Raw genomic sequence first — 12,924 nt, forward strand, 5'->3', positions numbered from 1 at the left:
AAATAAGCCTAGTTTAAATCTTAATAGGAAGTGTCTTTAATAAAAGAGAAATTGACTCATGGCCTCCCAACAGGTCACACTCCAGGAGAAGCATGTTTACCCCTGTATTCCCCCCTTCACTCTCTCTACACACACACACACACACACACACACACAGAGATCACGCATTTCTTCTTCAACAGCATTAGCATCTGTATTAGTGTTACTATTATCATACGGGTTTCCGTTGCAGATCGAGATTTGTGCTCGACCTCCTATAGTTTATTCTAATGAATATTCTATAGGTGAACCCTAGGACAAGGTGGTCTACGCAAATCAATCTGCAACATAAAAATAATACATTATTTCCCTTTTTTTTCTCTGTATGATGTGATGACGCTTAATGTTTCGTCCCAAAACTACAAAATAATATTTAGAGGTATATTTAGGACTATTTTTAGGTATACTAGCAGATGAGAGGGAATTTAAAAACCTCCTGTCCTCAAATAAATACTTAAGCTTAGCAGGTTGATATTTGATATGACAAATATAAAACATTAATGTATATTGTATTGCAGAGATATCTTTAAATACTAACAAAACTTATTTGGATTTGAATTTTTGCACTACATATAAAATCACAAATAAAACAATATTGTGAGACAATATTTATTAATTCAGATCAAAAATAAAAAAATAGACTTGCATAGTAAACATACAATAGATAGCTCTAAATGTATCGAACAGAAAATGAATGAAAATTACAACGGAGCCATTTGACATGGGGCAACCGGTCCACCATGTCTCAGGAGAATCCATCTGGACACTGGCTAGACAGAGTGACCTTCCTAATAAGCCCTTGCTCCCTATCTTAACCCCACTATGCTCCTGTAAGGTACAGGGGATAGTGAACCGGCCCTCCGCAGCCAGATTCCCGATGACGTTACGTTTTATTAGACTTAAAATCAAAATAAGTCTTTTCACGGGATTGGTCGAGAAGCCCACGGCTGGGATTGAAATCGGCCACCGATGCCATTGTTGATGGATCATCTGATTTTTGACCTTTTGAAGGGTGAAGGGGCTCCTGTATGGGCGTGGTGTTGATTTAGAGGCAGTTAGCCTCCATGAAGTGTAGAGATAAAGACGACATTATCCTGGTCCTGAAGCTGGTACTCCAGTTCACCCTGTAAGGGAAACAGATGCATACATAATCAAAGAATATGACAATAACATCTTTGAAAAATGTCTACACTGAAGATACCAAAAAAATGATATATGTAATGTAAAATGTGGAAAACACTAGAGTCTCTGCTTTAAATCAACACATGATTTGCAGGTTTTGGCCGTCATTGACAGTTGTTGAGACATTGACTTTTTTTCCATTGATTGTGTTTATTTAAATTACATCCTGATGCCAATACATGTTTTCAATAAAGAACAACACAGCACAACCTTTATGTACATTAGATGAATGAAGAGAAGCTGACACTGGACCTAAAATGAGCATGTCATTAAAACAGAGACTGGAAGGAGTGATTGAGGAACTGTACCACACACACACTCTTACCATCAGTTCCCAGTCTGCATCGTTGATCAATACGAGAATCCCGGGTCTACTGTGTGTAAAAAAGAAGAGCTCATGTAAGTGATGTGAGCTACACTGAAAACATGACAGTAAAGCAGCTCTCTGATAATATAATGCAGCCTGTTTATACACAATGAAAATCGCCAGTGCTGCGGTTTTCTAAGACCCATGCATCTGCAGTTCATTAAATGAATGAGCTTCTCTCGTACCAACATACACGTGCAAGATGAAGCACAATAAAGACTGTGCATAGAACATCCTCTCACAATGATTAGCACAAAATTTATAATTACACAATACAGCTTTATATACAATATAACACCATAATATCACTTTGGATTTTCTTTAAGTGTCCATTAATACCTGCCTAATCAGATACTGCAAAAAATGAAATTTTAAATTAAAATGTTTTGTATTGTTTTGTAAGGTGCTAATGTAGGTGATGGGGTGGCCCTTCACGGCTAAACCGTCGACGGTATGGTTTATATGCCATTAAAGATTACACTGTGTACCAGAGGCTTACTGCAGTTATCCACAGCTGATTTCTTTTTTTCAGTAACCAGTCCATGCTAGTTATGTCAGGGCAAGAATAAAAGGTCATTATTTTGGGGATAAAGTGACTGTATCAGAATTATAAAAAATAAAAATCCAACCACTGTTTAATATGAGCTGAGAAAGCAAGACTGGAGAACTATAGTAACCATACTAAATCTGAGCACACCACACACTTATTTAAATAAACATTTCCTATACCTTTACTAATGCAATATAATGCAATAATTATTTTATCACTGGCCAAATATTTACGTGTCGCACCGGGGAGTGTGGTGTGATTCTATCTCCTTGACCTCACAGCGATTCTGCATCGAACGCATAGCGCTGCATTTATTACAAGTGTGTGTCTACAGAGCGTGTGCATGTTTGCCTGAGCATCATCCTGCATCGATAACGTATTTACTGTGCGTCTGCGTGTGTGTACTTACACAGTGTCGCCCTGCATAAAGAGCTCTGGGCGCTCTTTCAGTATGTTCCCTCGAATCCACGCAAGCAGCTGCTTCATGTCCCCTGTAAGAGTACCACAGAGGTCAAAGGTCAGAGTTCAGTGAGCCAGCCCCATGGTCGATGTGACGCGACAGAGCTTCAAATGCAAGGTGGGGGGAGGTTTGAAGGAGGTACATCAAGAATAGGCTCACCCACATAAACATAGCAGTGATGCTGTTTAAATTCAGATTCGTAAATGCCATCGACTGTTACCATATCTGCCCAAAAGCACCGACCAGGTAAACGTGACTGGAATAGGCATGTTATAAGGATAGCGCCGAAAAGCCGTATATCTATGGAGGTGGGGGGGTTGTGGTAATGATTGATGGATATAAACCCAGCGGTCCTATGTGAATTCAAATGAAATATAGGATGTCGGCACACCCCCCATGAAAACAAAATATGCTTAGACAGACAACCATTGTAAGCCTATGATAAAAAAAGTATGTGTGAAATTTCCAAAATTTTTGCTTAGAATGTTTTGATGCTTGATTGTTGCACAACTTACTTTAGCCATGCAAATATTATCCAATCAAAGCTACTGGCTGTTATTCCACTAATTGAAGGACATTAAAGTTTGGCCTTCAAGATGTGTGATAGTTTTACCATGTGATGATGGATAACTGTTTTATATCTGCACATGTGTATAAGCAATGAAGTCCAGCTGTCCAACATGGCGGACAAGTCGGTATGTCCAACATTAACATTGTATCATCAGCGTCCATTTCTGGAACGTACCAGTTTTCTGCTCAGAGGGGTGGTGGAGACAAAGACGTAGAAAGAGTGAGGAAGAGGGGGGAGAAAAAAGAAAAAGCGAGATATGGAGATGTTTTCATTTGATCTGGGGAGGAGTTTGAATTTATTGTTTGCGAGTTTGCTGTGGTTGGAATTGTTAAGGCTGAGCACGCAAATTGTGCACTTAGCATATTTTGTATTCTTGAACATCATCTGTAAGAAAGGCCATTTCACTTATTGGAAATGTGACATCAGAGCTGGCGCTTTGAAAAACATTAAAAATAGCTACCGCACTGCCCACCCTATTCAAAAACATGCATGGACTCACCTGCACAAAAAAATCCACACTGCTGCTGATCCCTGTTCTGCAATATAATCCCGTGCATGCGTTTAATCCTTGTGTGAATAAACATCCACAACAACATTTATAACTTACCTGAATCGTTGAAATAAATAGGATGAAAATATTACCACAAGACTTTAATGCAATTTCATTTTATATAATCCAGGACGTATTTGAAGGGGCATTACAGAATAGCTGGCAATGTCTGTGTAGGTGTTCTTATGCGTGTCAGCATATATCTCAGCTGTAAATCCCATAAGGGAAGTTTTTTTTTCTTTTAAGGAGTTCCATTAACTGAGGCGTTTGGCAACATTTAACACTGAACACCGTCCTCTCGTCCTCTCTGGTGGTAGATTTTACTGACACCTCAATCTCAATTCGAGCAGCAGGGATGGACATTTAGGTCTCAGGTGGGCAATGGTGACTAGAACCAGAGAACCTGTGAAGGGGGGCTGGGAAACCCTTGATGAGTTTGAGGAGACATGATGATCAGTAGACGTAGTCGCTTGCAGAGTTGTGCTACAGCTAACTGGCTATGCAAGCGTGTATAATTAGACCAGGACAAATTAGCAAGAGGACGAAAGAAGAGGGCAAGTGAGTGCAGGAGTGTGGGCCTATACAATACTCTCGACTGGGCAAGTTTCCACCAGAACTGAAGCTTTCAGAATGTCAGCACCATTTCGTGCAAGTGTGTGCGCTTGTAAGCGTGTGGCGTGCTTCTCAGCGAGAGGCAGGGGTCGAGCAACAGAGGCTGTTTCAGGTTAATTGGATCGCTGTCAGCCTCTTCAGTTGTGTAACGATCGTTGTACCTTGCAGCTTGGCTAGCCCACAATCCTGAACCTATAAAGAAGAGTGATGCTTGCCTCAGTGCTACGCTACTGCAATGAATATTGACTAGCACCAAAAGCACGGGTAAAAAAACAGACGTGATCACTTTCTGTCACATCAGTCCTTTGACTGGGGGAAGTTGAAAAAAAATGAAGCGAGAGTCTCCTGCTTCTTTTCTCGTACAAAGGGTGGTTTATGTGAGCCGGGGGTAAAGAGTGAGGGATCAACAAGATGCCCCACGTCTCTTTTACCCTCATTCGAGATAGAATGGAAGACGAAAAGAACTGGATAGGTCGTGGTGAGGTAGGAGGAGACCGAGGGAAAACACGAATGGGAGGGGGGAGTATGCGTCACCGCAGACAGGTGCATGCTGGGATAAGGAATGCGTGGGAGGGTGGCGGCGTCTGCGTAGCATAGTGGCTGGCTAACTCTCTTCGCTTTCTTTCTCTTTGCATGACGATCATCATTATCGCCACTATCTGTGGGTGGGAGGGAATGAAGTCATTCATCTTGCTTGGGATATGAGGGTTGGCGTTTCTGTGACGATCATGTGTGTGTGTGTCCGGCAGCAGGGGGCTCAGGACTACTCATCAATCACTGTGGACCAGTGGACAGAAAATTTAGGCGGGATTAGTGTTGAGCGTCAATGTCAGCCTTAGCAATCATAGCCAGTCATCCGTGACATACTCAAATCATGCCCACAAACATGCGTATGGACTATGGGCTTCAAAAGTGCTCCAAGGTCATCCCCTGAGCCCCTGTGAGGTCTCAGTGGCCACATTCCCTCCTGCCGTCCACTTTTGTGGACAGGTTGTCGTGGATACTCTGGTACCACGGAGCCTGACCCTTCTCTTGTTTGGCAAGGCCACCAAAGTACACACGTATCCAAATGTTCCTAACCTCAGAGCTGGGACAAGGATGCAAAAAATACTAACACACTTGGCCAAAAGTTCTATTCCTGTTCAATACACCTCAGAGCCCAAGTGAAAGACTAAGGCCAATGTACAGGCAGGTAAAGTGACTGGCTATCAATAAAGAATACTACTACTATAGGCTACCACAAAAATCTCAACAAATCCTAGATTCTCCTACTAAATAGCTTGCAAAACTATGTTTAAAGGTATAGTTCACCCAAAAATTTAAATTCTGTCATTAATTACTCCGCATCGTGTCGTCCCAAACCAATAAGACCTTCGCTCATCTTTGGAACACAAATTAAGATATTTTCGATATCTTAAGCCGGGCTCACACTGTGCGATTTTTAATAGTCTTTTGCGATTGTTGCTTGTCACACTGTACGAACATGATCCCCATGTCAGACTGTAGGATCTCAGTTGTCTTAATGTCAGACTGTACGACAGTCAAGACGCGACAAAAACGGACGTACTCAAGAAGACTTGTCCGGAGTTTTACGTCATCAATACGTGACCCGCGTTCTCTCGCTATAATGGTAGCTAGCAAACAACAGCAACGTGTTAAAAAAAAAAAAAAAAAACGAAAAAGACGACGTGTGTGGAGCAAGTCATGGCTGGGCAAAAGAGGACTTTATGGACTTCCAGTTCTACAGAGCGAACTTGAGGTAATTTTGTTATTCGAGTTTAAACATCCTGCCCCTTAATAAATAAACTTTAAGTAAACTTTACGTTGTACATATATTGTTTTTTACAAATAATGAATGGTTTGAAGTTGTCGCGCTAATTGCGTCATCAAGTTCAGTGCTCCTATTGGTTCTTGGTTTGACGGTCGTCGTAGATGTCACACTGCAGGAAACTTGAGGAAAGTGTCTGAAATCTTCTGACACTGCCAGAATTTAATCGGAGGAAAAAATTGATCGCAACGGCCATTAATCGGCTGTCGGTGAACATGTCAAACCAGCGATCTAGACAACCGATTTTAGCCTAGGATTATAGGAATCTTTTAGGATGTTAGGATTTTCAAAATTTGTCTCAGACGAACAAGTCTTACAGGTTTGCTTGGGTTAACTATCCCTTTAAGGAACGGAAAAAAAGTTTCTATAACCTAATAACTAAATATATGTGGAAAATGACCCACATGGAAAGCCCTAAGAAACATTATACCGTATCATAACTATTGATACAGCAATTAATCAGCTGAAATTTGGGAATCTCCTCCTAGCTCTCTAGATATCGCCATCGTCTACTGATCAAAAATGTCATCTACAGTTCTTCCAGGCACTTCTGAGCATGTGCACGGGATATAAGGTCTCGCTTTCCTAATCCATCTTTTGCACTAATGACTCTCAAATGACTTGCCTTCCAATCTAGCGATGGCAGAGAACATGTTACCCACTCTGTGCTTAAATACAGGAGGCAATACAAGTGCTCCCCCACAACCAAAGATCCCACCACTTTCACCCAAATGTCCCACCAGGAAGCTGTAGGAATGCAAGGTGTTTGTAGGAGTGAGGCATTTGTACTGCCAGGCATCCGAAAAAATGACTACACACAAAAAGGACTTAGTGCTTTGTAACAATTGTCACTCCCTCCTTTACTGGCCCTCCATTCTCCATACCTTTCCTGTGACCCCAGCACTAGGCATAAAAGATCCATCAACAGTATCACTGGCTGCATTTACAAGTGAAAGGGGCCCAATAATGGAGCAGTTAGGGGAAGAATGGCTGGGCGCAGGGAGGCTCACAGATGTTGGTGGTTGAGGGGGAGGTGGGATGTATGGAGAAGGGGCTCAGCTCCATTGTTGCTGAGGGAGGGAGGGGTTGGTGGAGGGGGAAAAAACTCGATTTGTGATGGCAAGCCGGCAGTGGTTCGCCATTGGCCCGGCGTCAGGGTGAAAGCAGAGTTGGCTAGAAGAAAAGGTGTCCAGGGAAGCGTGTGAACCAGGGCTCTGAGAGGTCAGGGGAGGAAAGGAGGCGAATGGGAAAAGGGCATCACACAGAGGGAAGGCAGAAAAAAGATAGATGTGGAGAAAGAGCCACATAATTTGGTATGATTTGTGTGACTCTCTTCTATAGGAGTAGCAGAGAAAAAAGACATCCTTTAGTTCCAGCAGGGCATAAGGCCAATAAGTGAATCTTACTTCCGAATCTCTGGTATTGGGGAGAGAAAGGCAGAGGATATTTGGAGCTAATTAAGTCATCGGTGTAGGGAATAGTAAAGCACTGGCTTGGTATAGAAATGACGCTAAACAACTGGCACAACACTACAGTGTAATGATACATTGCTGTGGTTGCTGGGGTGTTCTGGGTGGAATCTAGAGCTAGTTAATCTAGTTGTGGACATACGCGTATGCCTTTAGGTTCACTGTCAAAAATGCCAGTGTGAACGCTAAACGGACTAGGAATAAATGTATTGTTTCGGACCAAACAAATCAAGAGAATGCACCCTAACACAAGCAGTGCACGACACGTTACAGACTTAATGTTAAATGGCCAGTTCACCCAAAAAGGAAATGCCTTCATCATGTAATTTCCAAATATATATGACTTTTGTTTTTCTGTGGAACAAAAATTAAGATTTTTGATTAAAAATTAAAAAAATTCTATTAATTAACAAAAACAGCATTCCACAAAATACACACACAATGAAAAACAGCATTCCACAAAATACACACACACACACACACAAACTTTAAAACATCATTAAAGCATGTAAATGATGACAGAATTGTCATTTTTGGGTGAATTGTGCTTTTAGTAATTAGTTAGGGTTTGTTATAAATAATTATGAGTAACTCCATGAACACAACAGAAGAGGTACACTTTTTAAAAAAATACTCACAGGGATCTGATTGGCCAGGGAGTGTCACATGATGATTCTTGACCCCATCAAAGAGAAGTTCAGCTCCTCCTCTAAAACAGGAAAAAAAATACAGTGTGCATAATATTATTTATGCACGCCTCTTACGGTTATTGCCTCTTATAGGTAGACCTTCAACAACAAAAATGTTCAGTGAATGTTCTCCTGTTTCTAAAATCATTTAGCAGTATCCTCCATGCAGCTTTAATTTACTTAACATCTAGTCTATGACAAAACACCCCCAGAAAACACTGTTTCTTGTCCTTAATATTTTGCCATTTGATGTCAAAGAGATTTAAAAACAAAGCTGATTTTATGATTTTAAGCAAAAAAGAATAACACTCTTAAGAGAGCACCATGTTGTATGGCATCAACTAGGGGTGTGCTCAAAATATCGATTCTTAGATACATACCGATATAATAAAAAAAGATACAGTATCGATATTCTAGCCCTTAGTATCGATACTCCGCCCAGCCATTAGGGGGCGCAGCGGCGCCCGCGAGTTTCAAAAAAACTCATGGAAAATGTTAAAGCAAGATGTAGCATTTAAGCGATTTCATAGTGAAATATGTTATGGCAGTACATGGTGTCACAAAAAAGAATTATAAGAAGATTTAATAAGAAGTTAAGAATAATAAGAAGAAGATTTTGTGCTTGTGTGAGCTCAGACTGTACCCTTGGAAAGTTAAATGTTGACTTGTGGTAATTTCCAGATTAATACAATTTGTGTACAATTAATCAGAGCACTTAAAGTTGCAAATATTTAAGCAAAATGCACTTTGTTATAATGCACTTTTGTCTTCAATAAATTGAAGAAAAATGCAGAGTTCTGTTTGTTGAGTAAATGTGTTCAGCATTAACTAATTGGCTCTGGCCCATGTATTTTTATTGAATCGTATCGAATCGTGTCACATTGTATCAAATCGTATCGAGACAGCTCTGTATCGAGGTACGTATCGAATCGTGACCTGTGTATCGAGGTATGTATCGTATCGCCAGGTTCTCCAAGGTATACAGCCCTAGCATCAACACTGTATTTTTTTCTTCTTATTCAAAACTAAATAAATAAATGATTTTTTTACATAACTTACATAAACACATAAAAGAAGGTGTGAGAACCAACATATTTATCACAAAGACGACAAAATCACAGTATATATTCAAGCAGTCAAGCAGCATTTAATAAACACAAGTTCAACACAGTAAGTGACAGAGATCCGTGTAAGAACCAGAGAAGGTGCACGTCAGTGGAAAAAACAACAACACAAAAAACAGATAGGGACATGAAGTCAGAAGTAGGACTCATGTAGCAGGTGCAGGCCCAATAAAGAGAGCTCACATCTCCTGGAGAATGCCCAGTTGTCCTCCAGATCACCAGGGCTGGCGAGATGCCCATACTCTAGCGGTACAGAGAGAAGCCAGCCTGTGTGCCAGCCTCAGAAAGGCCACTCACAGACACCACCTCTGTCCATAGACAGTCACATAGGACTCTGTTGCGACTTGAAAGCAGTGAGGACTTTGACCAAAAGCCAAATGCAAAATTTTTCTGCACCCAGTGAATTCTGGCCAAGATTTGTTTTGAGAAGCTCTGTCTTTCCGTCACTCTGATGCCATCTATGCCTTATGTTTCTAAATAGCATACCGCCATACTACACTTATTATTTCTGTAATATACAATACGTGTATTGTGCACAGTGTGCAACTTTTCTGTATGCATGGTATACTCTGACGCCTAGTATGGTTGTCAAAATATGCGGTATACAACAGATGTTGGATACTGTATTTCACAATACAATGCGCTCAACACATCTTTTTGACTCATAATGGGATTATGCAGCTGCACGTCTTAACATTTTAACACAAAATTTGATGTAAAAAAAAAAGCCACAATGAAATTATGTTGTGTGACAATCACGTACTATTGTTTGAAATGTTTATTGTTGGATAATCTGTACTGTAATTCTGGCAGTACTGGAAAGTATGTATTCTGTTCCAAACACAGCCTGTATTTCTCCTCAGAAATTCTGAAAATTGTCTAGACTCTGGAGGTTGTGTTGTGATTAAGCGATGTTTCATGTGTTTAATTAGCATTACTCTGCTTAAACCCCTACAAAGTTTATGCATGCATTTTATTTTTATTATTTATGAATTATTTCTTGTTTCTCTGTTATAGTATGTATTATTAAGTATGTCTCAGTCTGTAAGGACTTACAGTTGTGCTTAAGTTAGCCTATAATGTTCTGTTAATGTTGAAATGCAATAAATAACTAGAATATCCCTCTTTCCACATCATTTCCCATCCCCTCTCTACTATGCTCTATATAAAAGGGAGCAAAAAGGGTGAAAAACCCTCCCATAAAACATTTCCTCATAAACTGAAATATCAAAACGTTCAGTTAGCAGCTAATATCCACCACTAATGGACAAACAATGATTTGATTATCATAAATTAGGTTTGTATTATTCTGATATACACTATGATTTAAGCACATTTCAGTGGAGCATTATCTTCTCACTGATAACCATTGTTCCTGTTTATAAACATCAGGAAACCTCATTTCTATTAAGACTAAAGCTTCTCCAAACGAGTTTACGTCAACATCGATTATTAATTTGTTCAGGTTATGTGAGTGAAGCAGTTTATTATTTCAGTCTATTTCAAGCGCACGCGACGTCTGTCTGTTTGATTGACAGCTCTGACTACACGTGAACGCGCGCTGCTTCAAGAAAACATCTAACATGTATTTAATTTTTATTAGGTTACTTTTTCATTTAAACCGGGGTTTCTTATCACCACTGTCGTTAACAGTCTTTATCAACCCAGTCCCTTTGATAAAGCTTCAGTCGAGCTGGTTTGAAGACTTTTCATTCATTACGTATATTAATGTAACCACTGGAACACAAGGCAAAGGCGACAAATCACAAACAAAGCGATAAATACAAACCCAAACTCCAGCTGCAGACCTAAGGGCGCTGCCATGTTGCTGTAAAACCCGGAAATAATCACATATCTTCACCGGAAATGACATCTTCCTCCGAGGAGCCCATTTGCTGCAGAGGGCGTTTCTGTCAGAAACAAGCTTTGGTGCTTCTTTGGGTATTTGCTCCATTATACATTATAAAGAACTAAAAGATGTTTTGACTGAAAGATTACCTTCTAAGAATAATCTAAAATATTTTTGTATATTTATACTAAATTGCACATAAATTACGAAACATTTTGGGTGCTACAACTAAGAACTATTCTATTCTATTCTATTCTATTCTATTCTATTCTAATGATATATATATATATATATATATATATATATATATATAAAATAAAACATTATGAGTTCATAATTGAACCATAATTGAACCACACTGACATTAATTTGAACATAAAGTTCATAAGTTAGTTTGTTTTTCATGATTGTTTTACGGTTTAAATTCTGCTCAAGTCTCTTTTATGGCAGGCTCCAAGGAGATATAATGTAACAACGCCTTCAAGTCCAGCTATTATATTGCTGATTATAATTATTATTTTTAATGTGATTTAAATGTTCCCATAATGTCTAAAATGTCCATCTGTCTCTTCAGGAAAGGCGCAGTGCTGTCATGTATGCTGGAGTGATGTGGTGGTCCCCCACCCCCTCGGCCTCTGTCACACTGGTGACAGGTCTGTCCCGACTAGGAGCAGATTGAATTGCAAATCTCCTGCCTTCTGTTGGCGTCCGAGCCTGAACTGGCCCTTTGCAGCCGGCCATTCATGTGGTAATATGAAGTCTGAGGGGCAAGGGGGGCCCTGGGGCCACAGAGAGTCACATGAGGGGACACTCTGGACTGACTTCCAAAAATACCATTATCACTATGAATTTGGACTATCACACTGGTATGTGCACACTAAAACTACATTTATTGTTTTTAACATATGATTAAGCAAACGGATGGGATGTGTACTTATCTTGGCTTCTGTTGTGTTTTCTTTAAAAGCACAGTTGATAACTTTGCAGGTTGTACACGACTGACTGACATTAAATATGAGTTCAGTGGTGTGTGTGTGTGTGTGTGTGTGTGTGTGGATGCGGCATGAGCTCTAGATTTAGATGACAAAGTGTTAAAGCACCAAGACATGTAATCCAGTCACTTTACATGTACTTAGCCGTTCAGGACATGACAGGCTGTTCCTGTGCTGTCACCAGCGCATCCGTCTGTAAATAAATCAGCTTCCAAAGAAAGAGAAAGAGTGAAATTAGTGCTAACATTCATAATTACACCAAACTTGATATGTAACCAAAATAAGCCGGAAAAATGAGCTACTTATGTTTGAAAGTGAATGTTACAGCTTTTCCCCAGGCATTTTCAGAGCAGTAATACCTACCCCAGAACCCTGTTTTGTTGAAAAATACTTTACCCACAAAAAGCCCACAGGCACACAAAAAGCATTTTCACATGATTGAAAAACAAATAGAAAGTCACATACTATAATACTGCAGCAGAATGACAGGTTCACCTTGAACTTCCATTAGCTTTTTTTTTTGTTTTAAATGTTAAAAACATTCTAGTTGCTTGCAAATTGTGTGTGTGTGTGCATTTTTTATTTTTACATAACTTTTAATTTTAATATATATATATATATATATATACTGTATGTATATAT

General features: G+C 39.8%; 1 protein-coding gene across 1 annotated transcript; it reads right to left on the reverse strand.

Annotated features, from left to right (window-relative positions):
* Positions 1 to 636: 636 nt before the first annotated feature.
* Positions 637 to 11,284, reverse strand: LOC306865417 (ubiquitin-related modifier 1-like). The gene is made up of 5 exons (XM_079410001.1): positions 11,231 to 11,284; positions 8,267 to 8,337; positions 2,548 to 2,629; positions 1,547 to 1,595; positions 637 to 1,163 (listed from the first exon to the last, which is right to left on the reverse strand). Exons 1-5 carry the CDS (start codon positions 11,263 to 11,265, stop codon positions 1,095 to 1,097), a joined length of 306 nt encoding a protein of 101 aa, XP_079266127.1. The 5' UTR covers positions 11,266 to 11,284; the 3' UTR covers positions 637 to 1,094.
* Between the last annotated feature and the right edge of the window lie 1,640 nt (positions 11,285 to 12,924).

The sequence above is a fragment of the Barbus barbus genome, assembly GCF_936440315.1.
Source record: "Barbus barbus genome assembly, chromosome: 47".
Lineage (NCBI taxonomy): Eukaryota > Metazoa > Chordata > Actinopteri > Cypriniformes > Cyprinidae > Barbus > Barbus barbus.

Excerpts from the sequence above, each read along its gene's own strand:
- LOC306865417 (XM_079410001.1), bottom strand. The coding sequence starts at position 11,265 with ATGGCAGCGCCCTTAGGTCTGCAGCTGGAGTTTGG. Across the intron at positions 8,338-11,230 it reads GGTCTGCAGCTGGAGTTTGG|AGGAGGAGCTGAACTTCTCT; the intron begins GTTTGTATTTAT and ends TTCCTGTTTTAG. Across the intron at positions 1,164-1,546 it reads ATGCAGACTGGGAACTGATG|GGTGAACTGGAGTACCAGCT; the intron begins GTAAGAGTGTGT and ends TTTCCCTTACAG.